This window comes from Miniopterus schreibersii (assembly GCF_964146895.1).
Source record: "Miniopterus schreibersii genome assembly, chromosome: 12".
Taxonomy (NCBI): Eukaryota; Metazoa; Chordata; class Mammalia; order Chiroptera; family Miniopteridae; genus Miniopterus; species Miniopterus schreibersii.
Genome location: NC_138112.1, coordinates 32,727,113 through 32,749,427, shown reverse-complemented (window position 1 = coordinate 32,749,427; position 22,315 = coordinate 32,727,113). Strand labels below are relative to the sequence as shown.

General features: G+C 41.6%; 1 protein-coding gene across 3 annotated transcripts in view; it reads right to left on the bottom strand.

The window, feature by feature from the left end:
* Positions 1–5,214: 5,214 nt before the first annotated feature.
* Positions 5,215–22,315, bottom strand: part of INTS4 (integrator complex subunit 4) — a 69,025-nt gene continuing 51,924 nt past the window's right edge. Inside the window, exons 18-24 of one of the 3 annotated variants that reach the window (XM_081154542.1) lie at positions 22,017–22,147; positions 19,131–19,160; positions 16,325–16,384; positions 14,088–14,247; positions 13,730–13,873; positions 10,109–10,229; positions 5,952–6,377 (exon numbers count right to left, since the gene is read on the bottom strand). In XM_081154542.1, coding sequence (XP_081010668.1) covers positions 6,199–6,377; positions 10,109–10,229; positions 13,730–13,873; positions 14,088–14,247; positions 16,325–16,384; positions 19,131–19,160; positions 22,017–22,147 — 825 coding nt within the window. In that variant the 3' untranslated portion in view covers positions 5,952–6,198. Of the gene's footprint in view, positions 6,378–10,108; positions 10,230–13,729; positions 13,874–14,087; positions 14,248–16,324; positions 16,385–19,130; positions 19,161–22,016; positions 22,148–22,315 lie in introns of all 3 variants that reach the window. The other 2 variants (XM_081154543.1, XM_081154544.1) reach the window with 2 other exon arrangements.

Here is a 22,315-nt window from a genome sequence, read left to right as displayed (position 1 = left end):
GTATGGGCTTTGGTGTCAAATAGCCTTGACTTTGAACTGTGGCTTTCTGCCACTCAGTGGTTGGGCACTTATTTAATCCTCAGAATCTCACTGTTCTCATCTGTCAGGGATAATATTAGTACTTGGAGTTATTGTATTAAATGGAGTAATTCTTAGAAAATCTTAGTGCACTGCCTGGTATGTGGTAAGGACTCAATAAATTGAAGCCATTATTGTCATTATCTTTCTATTAATGGGGCTGCTGTATAAAGCCAGTTAGTTTCATTTTATGGAGCCCAAAGGAACTATCTACTCTGTCTCTCGTTTATTCAGTAATTCTTTCATGCCCATTTATTGAGAGTCTCTTACTAATTTCCTTATGACCAGTTATTACCGGGCCCTGGGAGTACAGGAATTAAGTTGGCTATAGTTCCTACCCTCAGGAGTTAGTGGAAGAGACAAATAAACAGACAACAAAGATACAGTGTGTTAACACTGCAATAGTCACACGGTCCAGAGATGGCACACTGGATGGACTAACTTATTCTACCAGGATGGAAGGAAAATTAGGGAAGACATGACTAAGGACATAGCACAAGCTGAGTCTTAAAGAAGGAGAGGTTCATTCATTCACCAAACAAATATTTGGCAAGTCTTCAACCAGACAATTACCAGGCATGGTATTTGTCACACCAAAAAACAAACAAAATTGCTCCACCCTAACCCTTGTTCATGCAGCAGCCCCAGAAAACTGATTTTTGCTCCCCATGTTCCTATCACTTGATTCGCCCAGTTGGGCATTGACCTAAGGGGAGCCAATCCGTAGACAGAATAGCAACTTTTAAGATGTGGATCGGCAAGAAAAGATAAGACCATCAGAATGGAAAGCAAAGGGATTTTTCCAAACTCACCCAGCAAGTAAGTGGCAGACCCAGTTAGAATCCAATGCTGTGTCTTTTCTTTAATATATAACGTCTTTTTCTTGAGGTATAATTGACATATAACATTACATTAGTTTCAGGTGTACATCACAATGAATCGCTATTGGTATATATTGCAAAATGATTACCACAATAAGTCTAGTTAACTTTATGTAGTTAACTAGTCTTTTTTTTTTACCTCTGTAGTTCAAAAATTTTTAATGTTGACATTAATGCAGGTCTAGTCTTTATAGGTCTATTTGCCAACTTTTAAATGAGACTATATAAAATCCCCAACACTAAGGTTTGACACTCAGTTCCTTCTTTACATCCTAAGTCTTTAGAATTAAACAGAATTATTAGCTGAATAACCAGAAGGAAATACACAGCGAAGGATCACAGGGCAACCCACATCCACAAAGGGGAGAAGATACAAGGAAAAAATTGGTATTTACTGAATTTCAAGTCTTACATCTGGAGCTTTATATATGTTAGCTCATTTAAATGCCCTAATGGTCCAATAAAGATGCTGTTACTGTCTGCATGGCTATTTGGAATTTATAATTAAAATTTTAAGTGTGAAAGGGACTGTTCCCTAAGCCTTCTTCATCCTCTGCTTGCCCTGGTTAGTTTCTCTCCATCTAAACCAAAGATGTGCTTACCTGAAATTCCATCATTAGAGTTACCCTTTTAGTTTAAGACACTGTCTCTGTCAGTCTTCTATAGAAGTCTTCACCTGGGTCAGATGAAACACTAAGACCCGCCCAGCCAGGCGTGGCTCAGCAGTTGAGCGTCCCTAGGATCCAGGTGATCAGGGTTCGATTCCCGGTCAGGGCCCGGTTGCAGGCTTGATCAATGACTCTCTCATCATTGATGTTTCTATCTCTCTCTCTCCCTCTCCTTTCCTCTCTCTGAAATCAATAAAAGATATTTAAAAAAAACAAAGAACACTAAGACCCAATGTTGTGTCTTAATCTCTTTCTGCCATTCACCTGAGGAGGGCCATGGGAATGAGATCCTCACACGCCTAACACCCAGCCTAGAGGTATGGGGAGGTCCTGCTCAGTCCCTTTTCTGCAACCAGGTATTTGTCAGAGGACAGGACTTTTCTAGATCTCAGTTCCCTCAGCTCATGAAGCCAGGAACATATATGGCTAGGATGTTTGATAAAATTCAAACTGTTTTTCTTTTGATGCAATCAAATTTTTCTTTCTTTTCTTTTTTCAGTCAAATGTAAGGTGAGACAGCTCCAGCGGTTTCTGAATTAGGTGTGGGTGTAATCAGTGGTCCTAAGTGAGTTGTCTCCACATTAAAGAGAACTTAGTACAAATTCTTCTTAAGACACAGAAGTATCTGGAAGTGAGATTATTAAACCTTATATAAACCTGCTAATAAATAGCTCCCACTGAATCTGCTCTACATGGTCAATGCTGGAAATGCGCAGAACCTGGAGAGAAACTCTTTTTCTACATGACGCTATCTTAGTCCACACCTTAATTATTAAACCCTTCGATTCAGGTTGCACAGCCCTCACTGCTTAATTTCTTCTTGCTTGAGTGGTTCCTAAGATGAGAAGTACACCAAGTGCCAGGTGTATATCCTTCTTCCCCATAATTTTGTTTGCTGAAGTCAATCATGTCAAAGCCAAATACAAAATCCTTTCAGAAACTTGAATCTCAGAGCTGGCTTTCGCAGGCATGCCATGGTGCTAAGTTTGCTCTAGAGTCTTATACTCATTCATTCTTTCCTTGCCTGGTATGTGCCAGGAGCTGTGCTGGGGATACAACATAGATCTCTTACTGCCCAGGTACTCACATACTAGTTGGCAGAAACAGACATGTAAATATTCAGCGATAATGCAGAAGTCACAAACTGGCACCAATCTATCTGGAGATGTGTTTTGTCTCAGAGTAATTTTTTTTAAAAATGTTTTATTGATTTAAGAGAGAGGAACAGAGATGGAGAGATAGAAACATCAATGATGAGAGAGTTGTCATTGATCGGATGCCTCCCACATGCCCCTGACAAGGGATCAAGCCCACAACCCGGGCATGTGCCCCAACTGGGAACTGAGCAGCGATTTCCAGGATCCTAGGTCAATGTTCAGCCGCTGAGCCACACCTGGCCGGACTGTTTCAGTAATTTTAACATTTGCTTTAGTAACCAAGATTTCTTAAATTGGGTTTTTACATGAAAATGCAGATTTCTGGCTTTTCTGGAAGAACTGGAAGATCTGATACCACTAAGCCCACACTTATAAACAATTGAGGGGGCTGCATAGCATCTGCCTTCTAACCAAGAACACGCTCTCGGATTCTTCAGTCTATTACCTTCCTCTAAGCCTCTTGACTCCTTTTTTCCCCACCTCCCTCTTTGGGGGTTTGTGTTTGTGAACCTGCAATAAATACTGTGCCTGAAGAATGTATAGGTGGGCACAAACAAGCAATGCACCAAGCCTCCAGAAGACACAATAGGTTCTAGAATGAGGCTCCGCCCTGAAGGAGAGGAAAGGAACCACAGGAGAGGATCTGAAGAGCACATTCCAGGGCTCACCAGGTCCGCAGGTCTGAGGTGACAGCATGGTGGGCACTGGAAACAACTGCAGGTAATTACAGCTGGAGAAGTACAGAGAAATGTCTGGGATGGGGAGGATGCGGCTAGAGACATAGCAAAGGCATGACGATCCTTCAAGGATAGTTTAGACTTTATCCTGGGACTAGAAGTGAACCGCTTAAAGGGGTTAAAGCTGAGGGCTCGTGTGATGAGATCTGGGTTTTAGAAAGATTACTCTGACAGCTGTGTGAAGAGTGGGCTGAAGGGGGCAAGATTTGACAGGAGAAGATTAGGAAGCCAATGCCACACTTTAGGAGAGATGCTGGTGGCCTGCGTCAGGATAGAAATAGTAAGTACAATGAGGAGAGGACTGAGTCAAGAAACATTTCAGGAAGTAGAATCTAAAGGACCTGATGGCTGTTTTTCTACGAGGGGTGAAGGAGTCCAAAGTGATGCAGATTTCTGGCTCTGACTGCTGGACGCAGGGCAGACTGCCGACAAAGAGCAATAGACTCCTATGGTGAGGACCGGAGTGGACAAAAACCTGAGGCCTGGGTTTCGGCCTTGGCTTCAGCACTAACTCAGTCTCTCTGAGCTTGCACTTCATTTGTAAAATGAAGAAGCCACTCCAGTGATCTTTATGCTCCCTTCCTGTCTTTGTAGTATGTCATTATTTCACTTCAGGGAGAAAGTGTGGAACCAGATGCAGAAATATCAAGATTCTCATATTTCACAGAACCCAAGAATTCAGGGTAAAAGGAATTTAAAAGGTTGAGCCCAACCTTTCATATACATTCCTATGCAACAAACTTGTCAGAAGCTTGTTCAACCTCTGCTTGAACACATACAGCACGGAGAATTCCTTATCTCTTGGTGCAGCTCATTCAACTCTCACAGTTTTAAAACACTTATCCTGATACTAAGCCAAAATCTGCCCTAAGATAGCTCCACCTTTGGTGGAAAAAGTACTATATTTTGTGTTTCAACTAAAATCAAGTCCTGGCTTTGCTACTTTAGAGAAAGACATTACCTCAAAGCCTCAGTTTCTCCACCTATAAAAGGATTTTTATATAACCTGGGAGGATTTTTATAAAAGGAGTACTAGATCTGAAAAGGATCCAACATATTCTTCCCTTAGAAGGTTTTCTGTAGCTACGGCATAAGGGGCTCAGTTGGCAGCCATAGGTCTTAATGTTGCTGTCCATGCTCCAATCCACAATCATAATTAGTTGCTTATGTCAGGGCCATGGTATTACTCAGCCTGGCTTCAAGCTTCATTTTATCTCCAAGGAGGGCACTCTTTTCAGGGCATCTTTTGTCACACAAAAACTGATAGCACATCCTTGAGATGTACAAAATAGGCAAACACACTAGAAAGCAAGCTCCCCGGAGATTATCTTTCTTCCCTCAGTCCTTTTATAATGGTTATAACCTTCTAGAGCCAGACTGCCTGCATTCAAATCCCAGCTCTGTCATTTACTAGTTGTGTGACATCAGCCAAGTTACTTAATTCTCTGAACTTCAACTGCCTTTATCAAATGAAGGTAACAGCACCTACTTCATAGGGCCATTGTGAGGGTTAAATGACTTAACTCATTTAAAGGGCTTACAACACTGTGGGCACACATTAAAGGGCATTAAACCAGCCCTGGCCAGTGTGACTCGGTTGGAGCACTGTCCAATGCACCAAAAGGTTGCAGGTTCAGTTCCAGTCAGAGCACATGCCCAGGTTGTGGGTTCAATCCCTTGTCAGGGTGCATACGGGAGGCAACCAATTGATGTTTCTCTCTCTCTCTCAAATCAATTATTTAAAAAAATTTAAATAAATAATGAAGTTCATTAAACCAGAAGTCAAACATGGCTGAATTCAAATTCTAGCTCCACCTCTGAGTAACTGCATGATCTTGCCACTATTTTAGTAAGAGAAGATACCTGGCTGTGGTGAGGATTATATGACCGGTAAGGAATATAGCCCTTACCAGTTAGCATCTCTGGAGGACTTACTATACTTACACCCAACTGTACTTTTACTCACATGCAGCTCCAGCACTGGAGTCAGCAGAGACGCAGTGGGAAGTGGCTTTATTTCTCACACTGGGTTCTGCTTTCCCATAATCCTGGTTTCTCTTCTAAAATATAGCCCTTTTATTTTGGGTCTAAGGATAAGACAAGATCAAGAATCTCCCTCAGGGATGAAAATGATTCATTGTTCAGCTATTCATTCAGTCCTTGGCCTAGCTATTGCCTGAGTTATGAAGGAGCCTCGCAGCCAGATAATGATGCCTAAGGACATTCAGGAACTGTCTATGGTGAAGAAGTACAGCTGTGAAAGCTGCTTTGGAGTTGCCCCGGCAAACAGACTATTGCTTTAAGAAAAAAGATTATGACTCTAATAACTGGTTCTTCAGAGGTGGCTGGAAAATTGGATCTTTGTTTCACACCTGAGGAATGGAAGCTTATGGAAAAAATATTGAACCTATCCCACACAAATTCCTTTAAGGTCCAGCTTGGTGTTTTCTCAACTTTATTACAGGGAGGGACTCAGGGGGAGGGCATGTACTTGAAGGTTTTTGTTTTCTTAATGCAAAATAATTTATCTTGTGTTTGATATCAGATGAGACTGTAAGGGTCACTTGTTTCTCCTTACGCTTATACACCATTTCCAGATGAAGTCCTCTTGGCTTCTGGCTCACTCTGATACCTAAGAAGGGCCCTCAAGGACACGGCTATAAAGACTGCTTGTGACTCAGCGCCTTGCGGGTTTGGGCATTATGTAAACTTTTACAGACTTGCTGAAGGGGATGGTGCCCTCGATGCTGGTTTCCGCCTGGGCTGATATCTCTCCCCCCTCGATCCAGGGGGATTTTGGAATGCGTGAGTTGGAGTTGTAGGCCAGTAGCAGCCTCACTTCCACCTGGCATGGTTCTAGAATAAAAGACAAAAGAAATCTTCTATGACTGGGCATTGCTAGGAACTGGGGTGAAATGTCATGTAAAATCAACATCAAAGATGGAAGTAGTAGGGTTTCAAAAACATTTCTTCATCTGTCCACATCCCTCCCTCCCCTCCACCAAACAAAAACACTGCCAGCCTGCACCCTGTGAGGCTGATCCTAAGCCTGCTTCTCTGCCATCACCTTCTCTTTGGGTCTCTGTGGGATCCCTGCAGCTCAGAACCATGGCTGCTTGAGAATCAGAGAGCAAACTAAAGCCTCAAGACAGAGGTCCACAAGGTACACAGATGTGGCCGATTCTCATGCCCAGATAATCATGCTCTTCCTGTGCAGTTGATCTCAGGCCTCAGGGCTGCATGCACCGCAGATTCTACTGTCTTAGTGGAGAAGCCTTTGATTAGGAAATGATTCTGACAAATAATTCTCCCCACTGAAAAGGAACATGTTTTAGGAACCTAAAATCATGTCATTAAAGCTTCTGTTCTTTTATGATGTGACATTCTGATACTGATATGGTGTCTGCAGGTGGTAGGCCCCAGTGAAAGTAAGACCTCCCTCAAGTTGCGGACAATTTGGTTGAGGAGACAGAGACAGTTGCACAGAGCACAGTATATGCTCCAATAGTCTGTAAGAAGTGCTGAGGAGGGAGCCCAAGACTGCTCTGTGCTAAGCACGTAACCCCAAGAATTCTTACCCTGCCACACCATGAAAGAAACTGTCACAATCCCAAAAAAGTTCCAAGGCTCTGAGGTTCTAAGTGACTGCCCAAATCCACAACAGTGACAATTTGGGCCCAGTACACAAACTGAAGCAATTAATGTTTCTATTAACCATGTGGCTTCAATAAAGAAGGGGGAGAGGATTTCAGAAAAATCTAAGGGCAAGAGCAAAGGCTGGGAACAGCATGGCCTTGGGATGTCTTCCTTAATTTTGTGTGTGGAGCAAAAAATGCAAGTGTTAAAGATGAGCCCAAGGCTAAGAAGTTCATTTGGCAGGAATGAGGGCTGAATGGATCTAAATGAACAGGGCAGAGGTCCCAAGACTTCTCAATGTCTCTCCAGACCTCTTCCTAACTTCTCCCTAGAGATGAAAGCAGAGACTGAACTGCCTTCCTCCAGCAAGGGAAAGGCTTGCAGGCAGCCAGAGCAACCTCCCCAACCCCAGAGAGCAGCCTGAGCATCACCACTGACCAGAGTTCCTGTGGTGTGGACACGCCCACATAATATGGGGCCTTGTAACAGCCTTGAGTGTAACTAATAAAACCAGCATTGCCCTCTGGTACCAGACTCCAGTATCAGCTCCCCACTATGTTTTCCTCTTTTATCCTACATGGCTGCTGCCAACCCCTGACCAGAACCCAGCACTGGCTCACAGCACTTTCAGGAGCCAAACCCTGGTAAGGTCAGAGGACACAACCCCACCTGGTCATTATGCCTTCCCTTACCAGCATGTGGTAAGATTGGCAATTCCAGTCACTGCCATCAGGAGAAGGGGGAAAGGAGAGAAAACAAGAGGGAGGAGAGTGGAAAAGACAAAAGATCATCTGGGACAAATCACTGCAACCTACTTATATTCTGGAATATAAGTAGGTGTAATTCTTATGAGGTGTAATTCTTACTCCCATCTTATAGATAAGGAAAATAAGACAGAGAGGTAAAAGAACTTTCTCAGGATCACACAGCAAGGGAGGCAGAATTTAGAACCTGGTCTATGTGACTCAAAGCTTCTAACCTGGCAGCATCCTGCCTCCTAGAGGTGCTGCTGAGGGACTGGACAGAGGAGCTCCCTACTAACACCAGGCCCCATCTCCTGGATTAGGAGAAAGGGGCATAGGCACATTCAGAATGTTTCATCTTAGTGTCTCAGGTCAGGAGCACGGTATAGTGCAAAAATAAGGGATTTGGCAGTTAGGAAATGTGAGTGCCAGCTTCAGCACCACCATGGACCAACTAAGTGGGCCTCCATTTATGCACCCATAAAACAAAGAATAGAATACTAATTCCCCCCAGAAAGTTGGTCTAAGGATTAAATGAATTCCACCTGCACGTTTAAAATCCTATACTCAATTTTCATTACTTGTTGAGCACCTACTATATGTCAGGTTTTAGGGACATAGGATATAGAGGTATTGGGGATGCAGAAGTAAAAACGAGCTCTAGAGGAAACTATATTCTAATTGGAGAGAAAGGCAGTAAACAAATGAGAAAACACCTGACATCAGAAATTGCTACACAGAGAATTATAAAAGAGATACAGAATAGTGATTGGGTAGCAACCTCTCAGAGGAGGCAGGTGATCCTAGATGAATTATAATTCTTCAGGCTCAAGATAGCCTGAATTATAGCCCTGGTTCAAGCAATGACTTGCTGTGTGACCAGGGGTAGGTGAGGAGGCCCCCCAGGACCTTTCAAGCTCTTTTGAGCTCTAGCATGCTGTGATATGCTTGAGCCTTGGCCTTTCCATGAAATGCTGTCCCATAGCCTTTTCTCCACATCTAGCATCTGTTCATCAGAAGAGATTAGAATACGGAATTCTACCTTCCTGTGGGGCTGAAGGTTTGGCAAATAGAAACATTCCAGGCAGCAAGGTTACGGGATGAGGGATGCTCAGGGAGTCAGATCCTGGGTAAAAGCATTGCTGGATGCTCCCTCAGGACTAGTGCCAGGCCCAGTGTCACCAGTCCCCCGAGAAGACTGCCCTGACATTCAATTGCACTTCTTTTTTGTTGAAAACTTTATAAAGTCTATCTATAACTAATACCTATAAACTAATACCCCTGATAGAGGGAAACCATTAATAATGGCATTCAATAGTTATTCATGAATTTTAAAACACCATGAAAGAAAATTCCAGAAAGCATCTACCTATTTCTAAAATAAACCAAATTTGGTGGCATGAACACTTTCTTCAGTAACAGCCATGCTTCTGAACCATCTTGACATTTTAGGTTCTGTCGACCTGAGTTCCTTTTCAAGGTTCCAAAGCAGTGTTACGCTTTGGAATGTCTTTGCACTTTTGTTCTCCCATCTTATTCTTATGAATTAAAATATATATATACTTATGCAACCTTCCTGTCTTTTCACAAATTATCAAGACTCGACTCAGCCACTATAAGGGAGGATAAGCCTGACTAGATCAAATCATCTTGCTTTGTGTTACCCCACAAACGAGCCCATGTCAGAGGGAACGACAGTTGTCATTTTACTTGTTTTGGGGGAATGAACTTAATTGTTCATATGCAAAAAGAGAATGATTTTAAATTTCTGGTAAGAAATATAAAACTGTTTAATTTCCAGACAGAGCAATGCCCAGAACTAACTAGTAGACTGGGAATTATCACCTTCATCTGACAGGTGAGGAAACAGATTCAGAAGGGAGAGTGGCTTGTCCAAGGTTACACAGCAAGTCAGTGGCAGAGTTAGGATAGGAATATAAGTGTTCTGGCATCCAGCCCCAGGGCTCTTTCCCTGAGGCTCCACTCTACTGTAACCCGTGTATCCTCTGACAAAATCCTGTGCCTCTTGCAATCAAAGCAATGCGGCAAATTAGTCTAAATGTACCCAGTTTGAGATTTAAGCTCCCTAAGAAATCAAGTACAACCCTCAGCAGGCCTGATTCAACCATGCAGAAAACCAAATGCCTAAGGGTGGGTGTGATCCCCAGGTGCATATTTTCCTGCCACCCTGACCCACTGACTCCTTACCTGTCCAGGCAGTGTGGGAGAGATACACCTGAGTGATGAGCCGGTGCCGTCCTGGGCCAGGATTCCGGAAGTCTGCAGGCTTGGGGTGGATCATCTGAGCCTGGCCATCTGGATATAAGACCTAAGAGGTGACAGAAATGGGAAAAAGAGGCTGAAAGAGCCATGAGCTTTCAACAAAATTGCTGGTGACATCTGTTGTGAACCCCATAACAAAAGGAAAAGAAAGACGACAATAGCCTTCACAAAAGACTGCTCCTTGCGGGGAGGGCCACATTGCTGACATCTTTAGAGCCCCTGCCCCAGCACAAAGCAGTGCTTGGTAAACGTTTCCTGAATCCATAGTGAACAAGTAAGCGGAATAAAGAATCTCTGTTAAGTACAAAGAGGTAAAATATTAATCCTGACATGAAAAGCCTTCCCAGGCACCACCAGGATGACTCTCTTCCTCCTGGCTCTGAATCATATTGTCGCCCAGCATTACCACCACCCACCCAGTGTTAAGTAAATTTGTAACTGTATTCGCTCCACTAGATTGCAAGCAGTTAGGAAGCTGTTTATCTGTCTCTTTCTACAGAGAGTGCTCAATGACAGTGCTCAAATCACTGACCAGTTCTTCAAATCTCACAAACTGCCAGAGTTCTTTCCTCAGCATCTCAGGAGGCCTGACACTGCACAGTGTACAAAGGACCTAAATGAACAAATGAAGCTTATCCTGGAACCACACAGGACCTGCACTATGTAAATATACTGATAAGGGCAAAGTAGGGAACTGAATGGGTCTTTCAATTTGAAACTCTGGGAGGCATATCTCAGCCCTCCTGCCTCATAATCTCACTTCATCTCTCCTCAAATCTCAGCCTCCCCCCAATTCTACCCTTCTTTTTTAAAGCTGCTACTTACTACTCTATCTCCAGGCCCCAAATCTACTAGAGAAGAAAGATGCAAGTATCCCACCTTCTTGATCCTTGTTATCTTTAAGGACAATACTTGGGCTTTAGTTTTTTAAGGAGCGATAGGGGAGGGCTAAAACAGTAATAAACATGGGAAAGAAAATGATAAAGGCAGCAGAATCTCCCAGAGTTCTCAGCAAAACTGCCCTTGGTGAAAGGCTCTGACCCCTCTGTGAAATGGCCACTGGAGCCTTCGTTCATTCCTCACAGATCCAAGAAATATGTGGCCCAAGTAGGACAGTATGAATTATATTCTGAATTTCAGAAACAAACAAAAAAAAATCGCACCTCCTCTATCAGGTATAATCTAGTAGACCTGAATTGGGCTTACAAAAGTGTGATTGAATGGAGTTCCTGTACATTCTGCTTCAAAGAGCTGATATATGTTATTTTAACAGGGAATGTAATCTTGATGTAATCTCAGTGTTCACTGCAACATCCCTAGCACCTAAAGCACTGTCCAGAACAGGAGTGTTCAGGCCCGGTGGCTGGATTGGACAGCACTTTGCAATCAACAGAGCTGCCTCATGACCAGTGAGTTTCCCATCTCCCTGACTGCAGAGGCACCCAAATAGTATGGCCACACATGTAATGGAGCTGCTCTGGAGGGGTTTCCAGTAGAGTCCAACTGATGACCCTTAAATAATCTTCCTACAATCTCATTTATGCTTAGTTGGTCAGTGAAGTTTTTTTCAGGAACAGTGTGAAGCAATGTTTCTCACCCACTGTACATTAGAATCACCTGTGAGCTAAAACACAAACAAAACCTGGTACCCATGGATCCTACTGTTAGTATTCTGATTTAACTGGTATAAGCTGAGGCCTGTATGTCAGCACTTTGTAATGCTTTCTGAGTAATTCTAAAGTGCAGCTAGGGGGTCTTGGCCAGATAGCTTAGTTGGTTAGAGCATTGTCCCAATATGCCAAGGCTGTGGGTTCAATCCCTGGTCAGGGCACACACAAGAATTAACCAACGACTGCATAAGTAAGTGGAACAAATAGACATTTCTCTCTCGTCTTTCCTCTCTCTAAATAAAAATAACTTTAAAGTACAGCTACTAGGGTGAAAAACCACTAATGGGGGGGGGGGGGGGGGGGAGGCCCATAAAACAAAAAACCAGCTGTAGCACAATTTCACAGCCAGCTCAGAATCAGTTCTCTGAAGGTCTCAAGGTTTCCTGCTGGGAAGCCAGAAGGTTATTTCTTCTGCTGTCACCAGACAAATATTACCATCTTCAAGGCCTGATTCATCCTGGTCTCTTCCAAGAAGCCTCCCCCGCCTGCTCCAGGCTCTTTCTGCCTTCTGATTAGACCTGCTGCCAGCGCTTACCCCTCCTGCCCGCAAGCCCTCCTTCCGTCCTTTCAGACCCCACCGGGCACCAGCATCTCCAGAAAGGTGTTTTTCCCTCAGCCTCCACCACACTCTCCAAATTACATGCCTTTCCAGAGTATTTTCAAAAGTATTTTTTAAAAGTATATTGCAGGTCCGGCCAGGCGTGGCTCAGTGGCTGAGCATCGACCTAGGATCCAGGCAATCAGTGTTCGATTCCCGGTCAGGGCGCATGCCCGGGTTGCGGGCTTGATCAATGACTCTCTCATCATTGACGTTTCTATCTCTCTCTCTCCCTCTCCTTTCCTCTCTCTGAAATCAATAAAGATATATATATTTTAAAAAGTATATTGCAGCCCAGCTGGTGTGGCTCAGCAGTTGAGCACCAACCTATGATCCAAAATATCGGGGTTCGATTCCCAGTCAGGCCACATGCTGGGTTTCGGGTTCAATCCCCGTAGGGGGCGTGCAGGAGGCAGCTGATCAATGGCTCATCACTGATATTTCTCTCTCTCTCTCCCCCTTCTTCTTTCTGCAATCAATAAAGACATATATTTTTTAAAAAAGTATACTGCACATTTTTTATACTAGTCAAAAACTGGAAATAACTTTGTGGGGGGAAGTAAGTTTCTTTCTATACTTCTAGATTCTTGGCTAGAATCATTTGTCTGTCTCTCCTTGAAACTGAGCATCCTGAGGGCAGGAGTTCTGACATAATTAGCTTTGCAACACTAGCACTTTGCATGTACAATAAAATAAACACTGTTGCATGGATAGAAGGAAGAATGAATGGATGGTTAAATGGGTAGTGCTCTTTGCAGACTGTCTAAACGGGTAAGTAGCTCTACTATCTCTCTCATGTCTCTAATGCATCTATCTCTAACTAGGAAAAAAATACGCCCTAGTGACTGCTTTTCCCCCACATATAAATTTTGTCCACCAAGCTGACCTACCCACAGCCTGAAAAGGACTTGTTTGTTGCAGCTTGCTTGAAGCCCTGAAAAGACCAACTCTTAATCTCACATAGAAAAAACAGAAAGGGCACTGTCATTTCATGAACCCTTAGTGGGTAGCAGGGGCTTTGTATACATCATCTCATTTCAATGTCAACTATTCCTATTTGTTAGCTGTAGAATCTGAGGTTCAGGGTTTAAGGTAACTTGCACCAGACCACACTTAGAAGTAATGTTGGAGTTCAAGCCCAGGCTCTTTTCCAAAAAGACTCATCTCTTCTCCTCCCCCAGTTTCCATCCCTCAGGTAGAGATGAAAAGGGTGCTAAAGTTAAATGCTTCAACCCAAAGTCAGTACAGAAGCTCTGTGGGGACCAAACACTGACAGACCTGGACCTTCACAGTGCTCTGAGGATCTTGCACATGTTCCAGGGTTGCGTCAACATCCAGGGCCACCACCAACCCAGATGTAAACCGCAAAGGGTTGTCTGACTCGCCCGCTGGCTCAATGATAGTGGCTGAGGCTTTGTGGATCTGTAAACAAGAAGAAAATATGATGATTCTAAAGCCAGGTCATCCCTGGGTAACAAAACGTGATCCTTGCCTGTCTCCTTATCTAACAGATAGGCATGTGGGAGCCAATCAGAAGGCCCTAGTCCAGCTGCTCCAAAGATGAAAGATCATCAAGGTGAGCAGCTCTGCCTGTCTGGCCATACTTCGCCTGAAGGGCTATGATACAGACCCTGACCTGCTCTGGAAGGGGGAGGTGCAGGAAGGTACTCTGCCGGAGCATGGTCTGTAGAATTTTCACCACTTCTGCAGGTTTGGATGTCATGAGTCGGGGCATAAGGTCAAGAAGTTTGTCCACAAAGCTGTCCTGCAGGTGGGGCAAATCAGCGATGAAACACCTGGAGGACAAACAGAAGCAAATGACTATGCATTCACTTGCCACAGGCTGAGCTCCAAACATCTGCCAAGCACCAAGGCAGAAAAAGTAATGAACTGGAGGAGCTCATGGTTCCCAACTGAGACAGCCAGCTAATTATGTTCTATTGACATGGTCATCATAACAACCTCATTTACTGAATACCCATTATGTGCCAGGTATACTCCTAAGTATTTTACATTATTTTATTTAACATTCCCAGCAATCCTCTGCACTGTTAGAATTACTTTTTGATATTATTGATTCATTAATTACTTTAACAAATATGTCTTTAAGATTTACCAAGTGCCAAGTACTATTTTAGACATAACAGTGAACAAAAGGGAAGAAAATACCTGTCTTAATGGAGTTTATATTCAAGCGATAGGAACACTCAGACTCAGAGGGGATGATGTTTCATTGAGGCTTTAAAAAGTTACATAACTGCCCGGCCGGGCGTGGCTCAGCGGTTGAGCATCAACCTAGGATCCAGGCGATCAGGGTTCAATTCCCGGTCAGGGCACATGCCCGGATTGCGGGCTTGATCCCCAGTCGGGGGCGTGCAGGAGGCAGCCAATCAATGACTCTCTCATCATTGATGTTTCAATCTCTCTCTCTCCCTTTCCTTTCCTCTCTCTGAAATCAATAAAGATATATATTTTTAAAAAAATAAAAATAAAAAGTTAAGTAACTTATTCCCAGCTCTGACTGATTCCACAGCACTTCTACCTTGTGGAAGGGCTAGTCAAAAAATATTTCACTGAGGTGGTGACATCAGTATAAGGTATCACAGGCTAAATTAAGGAAAAAAATGCAGCCCAGCTGGGTGTGGCTCAGTGGTTGAGCGTTGACCCAGGAACGAAGCGGTCATGGTTCGATTCCCGGTGAGGGCACATGCCTGGGTTCCAGGCTTGATCCCTGGTGGGGGGCATGCAGGAGGTAGCCAATCAATGATGCTTCTCTCTCACTGATGTTTCTCTCTACCCTTTTCCCTTCCTCTCTCTTTAAAAATGAATAAAAACATATTTTAAAAAAAAGAAAGAAAAAATGTGCAAATGAAACACTTTGGCAATTCAGAGCTGTCACCTTTCTAAAAATCTCTTCAACCCAACTGTGCAAAAACACTACCTTAGACAATCTAAAACCAAAAGGCATGAACTTAGTTCACATTTGAAGGTAGGATCTTAACAGAGCCAAGCTAGACTATTTATTTGCTACAGAACAGCACCTACTGGTGAAGAGTGGTATTGCAACCCAGCCCTAGAGGACGCTATCGTCATCCAAACGAAAAAAGAATTGAGTTTAGTCATGTAAACCTCAGGTTTGGTATAATCCATGGTGGTAGGGACAAAGGACGGCAGAATGAATATCAGACTAAATGAAGTGCTTTCAAATCCTATAAATGCCTCCCCACTGGTATATTGCCTGTACACCACAGGTGTGGTCACTATCTAGAGTCCCACTTCTTCGCCAGGCCTTCCACTCATCTACTGCATCTGTTTTAACTAATTTGTATCATATAGAACTCTGAGAAAACAATTCTACAAAATAAAAGTTGTTTTTATTTTGGAACAATTTAAAAAATATATATTTTTATTGATTTTCAGAGAGAGGAAGGGAGGGGGGAGATAGAAACATCAATGATGAGAGTCATTGATCGGCTGCCTCTTGCACGCCCCCTGCTGGGGAATCAAGCCCCAAACCCAGGCATATGCCCTGACCAGAATCAAACAGCCATTTCCTAGATCATATGCTGATGCTCAACCGCTGAGCCATGCCGGACGGGCAGGAACAATTTTTTTTGTAGATTATAGAGAAATATGCAAGTTGAAAAACAGTTTAAGAACAGACAAGTTGTGACTTTTCAACAAGAGTTGGTGAGTTTTCCCACATAATACTTGATTTTTACCGTCCAGCTGAGTGCTGAATCCAAATGATTCAGGTGTTTTTATTATTCTGTTGTTGCATGTTTAGGTTTGAAGCTAAGGTTAAGGAGGTTTATACACTACTAAAGAAAATGCACTAATTAGGACACACTAGAAGAGTGATGAAATACTTACCTCTGAAAAAAATCCACTTCCTGTAAAAATTTTTCACACATTCCAAATAAGGGATCAACTCTGTAGACAAGAAAAAAAGTTATCTGCTTGTGAAAATGTGTGAACTGAGGAGTGAGGACCTAAGTCCCAGAACTGAGCCTACATGAAAGGAGAATGAGAATATTACACTATAAAAATTATCTCTAAGAGGAATATAGGACTACTAATGGACCTAGGGGGAAATATATGCTAGGATCCCAAGACTGGATTAAAACACTGCAGTGCCCATTAGGCTCAATGACATTCAAACTCAAAGACTATCACAGGCCACACTTGGCAGCAGATTCACTAAGAATATAAGATCAGAGCACAGCTTGCAGGCAGTGCAGTGTCACAGGTCTCCTCTGTGGGAGTCCTTGCAATAGTCCACTCAGCAGCCCACAGAGCTGTCTGGGAGCTTTGACTCTGCGGCTCACAGGCTGAGTGCAAGGAGATGAGATCTCTATCAGATGAAACAACCCATGGGCATACTTTCCAGGGTCCCCACAAAGGATATGCTCAGTTACAAGAATCACTGCACTCAATGGAGCCCAAAGCTATGGGGTCTGCATCATTATAGTTCCTTCTAATCTACATGCAATTTTCTCAGAGATCATTTTTACCACAGCAGTGTCACCTAGTAATATAGTTGACTATATTACCAGGTTTCCAGGGAACAGAACTATAAAATTAACCAAAGGTCAAAATCTCATGCAGTGGGGGAAAAGGTTTTGTCACTATTTTGCCCACAGACACAGACTATATACTTTCCTCTTTATCCTGACTTCTTCAGTCTCATAGTAGAGTATTTCATTAGAGTAAAAACTTACTGCACCCATAAATAACCTGAGCAACATGCTTGGCTACTGAAGTTGCTAATCACACAACAGATTTTTCCTTTTGATCTGTGTGCATTTTCTTTTATTTCCTGTAATTTCTGCATGAAACTTCCCACTTATTTTCAAAATATTATTATACAATATCGATACATTATTCATTGGAGGAGTAAAGTTCCAGTGAAGAAAAACAAATGCTCTTTTCTTTATATAAAACTGTGTAAGAAAAAGAAAAAACATGTAAGAGAATGGTGTCAAGGTTCTCAATAACCTATTTTAGTCTTTCTACTAAAATGTAAGTTCCATGAGTAGGGACTTTGTATTGTTCATCATGTATTTCCTGCCATAAGCAGTTATTCAATAAGTATTTGTTGAATAAATGAATAAATGAAAAATGGCAAATGAAAACTTACTCTACAAGCAACATTCATTTAAATTAGTTTCCTAAACAGGTAGCACTTGAAACTTTCTTAACTATGATAAACTACCGGAGTGGAACTGAAGTTTGACAGTGAAATTAACCCACCAAAGACCTCCAGGGGTGAGGGGGCTGGATGGGAGAATTCCAGCTAAGCAGGGGCTGAAAGGAAAACAATTTGGCCAAGCAGTGCCATTTTTTGGCCTAATTCTATAGATCCAGCTTAGAGAGCTTCCAAGCAGAAAAAAACAAAAAGATTTGGGAACTTTCCCCACAACTGAGCAGGTAGCTTCACCTACATGCTACATAAAGGTGGCATCTACCACTAAGAACTCCCACTTTTTCCTTGGTGTGAGGAAGGAAAGCAAGGGAAGAGTGAGGCCCGCTAGAGGAAATCCAGCACTGACCTACAACTGTTGGGAAAGCCTACACCAATTATCAACTTAAACTAGTCTAGACTTTCATGTATAAGTGTGCAAAGACAATGGAAAATTACTAGATGTTATGAGGATAATCAGGAGCTGTAAAGGAGATCAAGCAGATATCAATGAGATGAAGTCAAGGCAAGAAAGCAGAGAAACCTTTAAAAAATATTCAAGTAAGTAACCACCGTGAGACTTAAGAGGAGATCTGAAAGGGTACTGTATTAATAAAGAGAAATTGCCACAAAAAAGGCAGAGAGAATACAGCACACTTGCAAATAATCACTACAGCAGTCCCTCCTTATCCACGTTTTCACTTTCTGCAGTTTCAGTTACCTGTGGTCAACAGTATTACATGGGAAATTAAATGGAAATATTAAATGGAAAATTCCAGAAATAATTCATAAATGTCAAAATGCACCCATTCTGGGTAGTGTTATAAAATCTCACGTCGTCCCAGCGGGGACATGAATGATCACCCCTTTGCCCAGCTTGCCCCCACTGCATACGCTATGCACTCACTTGTTACTTAGTAGCCATCTCAGTTATCAGATCTACTGCTGAAGCATTGTACAGTGCTTGTATTCAAGTAATCTTTACTTTACTTCACAGTGGCCCCAAAGCATAAGAGCAGTGATGCTGGCAATTCAAATATGTCAAAGAGAAGCTGTAAAGTGCTTCTTTTAAGTGAAAAAGGATGTATGTATAAGAGAAAACACAGTATATACAGGGTTCAATAATACCTGTGGTTTCAGGCATCCACTGGGGGTCCTGGAATGTATTCCTTGCAGATAAGGAAGGACTACTGTAGTAATGAAATCAACAGTCAAAGAATACTAGAATGAAAATGATGAAAACTGAAATGGTAAATAAAAAGAGCATACTGCAGAATTTACTCAGAATAAAGAACAGAAAAACAGAAAAAAATATGAAAGATAAGATACAGGGAAAATAGATCCAGAAGATACAACATCCAGTATGAGACTGGATTAGATGAAAGAAGCAGTAATTAAAGAAATCATGGAGGGCAGGGGGAACCCTGAGCTAAAAACAGAGTTGAGACTTCAAAGTCTCAATAAAGGTCAGTAAGAATATTGAAAGGAAACACATACCTAGACATATCCTGGTGAAATTTCTGAATTCTAAAGAGAAAAAGAAAAGTTTACAGCTTTGAGCCAGGAAAATTAAGCTGCTTACAAAGGAAAGAGAACCACACTGACATTAGACATCCTGACTGTTACATTAAATACTAAAAGGCAACAGGCACTATTTACAGAGTTCTAAAAGAATTCCATTTATGTATGAGAGCAAAAGAAAGGCAGTTTCAGACATGCAACATCTCAGTGAGTACACTGCTTACACACTTATTCTGAAAAGCATTACTAGAAAATGTGTTCAGTCAAATAAATAGTGAGAACAAGAAATTTTAAATGTCAAATGTGGTACAAAAATAACAGTGGACAGCAAATTGGGGCTAAATAATTTTGATAATGTATATATTAAAATTAATGCATAGTTTAAGAAAGGATTCTTGTCCAGCCAGCGTGGCTCAGCGGTTGAGCATCGACCTATGATCCAGGAGATTGCAGTTCGATTCCCGGTCAGGGCACATGCCCAGGTTGTGGGCTTTATCCCTAGTAGGGGGTGTGCAGGAGGCAGCTGATCAATGACTCTCTCATAGAAATCTCTCTCTCTCTCCCTCTCCCTTCCTCTCTCTGAAAACAATAAAGATATATTTTTTTAAAAAAAAAGGATTCTTAAAATAAGAGCTATATTATAAAAACACAGGCTGAAACAAAATTCCAAATTAAATAGTATGAGACAATTAAATAAAAGCACACTAAAACTTTCATTTTGATCTGAGGTGATCTTGATAGAAGTGATCATAAATACTATTTAACTGTTTTACGCTGGTAAGTATAAGTTCAATATGTTTATTAAAAATATAAAAGTGAGCCCTAGCTGGTTTGGCTCAGTGATTAGAACATCAGCCTGTGGACTGAAGGGTCGTGGGTTCAATTCTGGCCAAGGGCATGTACCTCGGGGTTGCAGGCTTGATCCCCAGCCTTGTAGGGGCACATGCAGGAGGCAACAAATCAATGTGTCTCTTTCACATTGATGTTTCTCTCTCTCTCTCCCCCTTGCACTCTCTCTGAAAAGCAATGGAAAAAATATCCTTGGGTGACGATTTAAAAATATATTAAATAAATAAATAAATGTGAAAATACTATTTATACAACTAATATGAACTTTTATCAAGTGTTTACTCTGTGTTGGGCAGTTTTTAAGGGCTTTATATATAAAATTCAATAACCCTTACAATAACCCTATGAGGGAGAGACAGGTACTATTATTATCCCAGTCTAATTTATGAGGAACAAACTGAGGCACAGGAGGTTTATGTAATTTATCCAAGGACACTAAGTTTGCAAATGGTGGAGTCAATATCTAAACCCATTCAATGAGGCACCACAGCCCTCTTTACTATGTTCTGCTTCTCACTTGAATAGGTTACAATGAGGGTACAGAATTTTTAAACCACTGGAAGAAGAAAAAAACAAAGAAAATAATTGATCCATCAAAAATCAAGAAAGAAAAATAGAAACTGGAATGCATACAAATGGAAAATATAAAATAATAATACAACATGAGTAAAGACCAAATATATTAGAATCTTTATATAATGACATGGAAAGATGAAATACATTGTTGAATGAAAAGAAAGGGAGGCAGAGCAGCAAAGTATCTTATAATTTGATTTATGTTAATAAAGATGCATTTATAATCTACAGGTTTATCTGGCTTGGGGAAAGTCTGCTAACAGTTGTTCTAGAAGAGGTGGATTAACAGAGAACCTTCACTTAATCTGCAACATTTAAATTTTTACAAAAATCATATATAAACTGAAAAATACATCTACTTTCTTTAAATAAAAAGTGTAGATGCCATCACAGCACCTACCTTTTCTCAGCTGTGACTGAGTAGTGGAGATTAAATATTTGTTAAATGAATGTATGGATATCTCTAAAATTAAATTACTACCTGAGTTTATCAAGGCACTGTCAAGATAAGTGAAGAAATAAAATAATATTCGAATGTTCTTTCTGACCTAGTATTTTTCAGTGCTTACTTAAACACCCATTTTTATTTCTTTATACCACATTTAGCAGAAACAAATACTGAACTGAGGGAATCAGATGTGTCTTCGATCTGGCAACAAGTTACATAAATACTGTACTGTATCAAATCTATGATGCTATCATTCCTAAGATGCATCTTTATTTTATGAAACAACAAGAAACAAAAAACCCCACTTTCAATCAAACTATGGCACACCATCAAAATATCTGATTTCAGAGAAGTAAAAAAATGTGCATTTTTGAATTGATGAAATATGGCAATTTTCATCATCAGAAAGTCTAACATCTACCATTATATTGAGTTCTTACTATGTACCAAGTACCATGCTAGTGCTTTTACATGTATTGTCCAATTCATTCTTCACAGAAACCCCATGAGATAGATGCTGTGATCATTCTCATTTTATAGACAGGGGAATGAGGCTACAGAGAGATTTAAAAACCTGCCCATAATCAAACAACTAATAAGTGGAGAGGTCAGGATTTGAACAAGGTAGTCTCACTGTACAGTGCATTCTCTTAATTTGTCTTTATTACCTTGGAGAGAGCTTACTGGTCTCTTTACAAGAGGAAAAATTGGTTCCTGGTACTAAATTCTTAAAGAAATCTATCAAGGACCATACTAATGTCCATGTTCCCAGATGAAGTCCTATGTTGTGCTGTAGGCAATAAAGAGCCACTGGCAGGTTTTTCCAGGGATCTAATCAGAGAACAGAACTTGGAATATCTGAAAAAGTGAATAGTACTATCCCTTAGCTAATGTTCCCTAAATATCATTTTACTTATCATTAACCTTGGTGAGACCGCTGAATGTCTTTGAAAGGCCGTGCCCCCCTTTGGGCCAGCTGCACATCTTACCCTCGAGTAGTTCGAGCCGTTACTATAAGCTGCAAGGCTCTGGCCTGCAGCCTCATGTGATGTATGATCACCACCTGCTTCTTCTCCACACCACTGTACATGAACTCCATTTTGTAGGTCTCTTCCATGATCTATAAAGGAAAGGTGATTAATGACCAGTGAAAATATCAAGTCTTCCTTGAGAGCAGCATAGAATTGTAGGTGAAACTCTGAGGTGAGTTTTTTTATGCTTATACTTTAATTCTGAACTGAGATTTTTAAGTGCCTATGTTGAGAGAAATTAACATAATTTGAGAAAA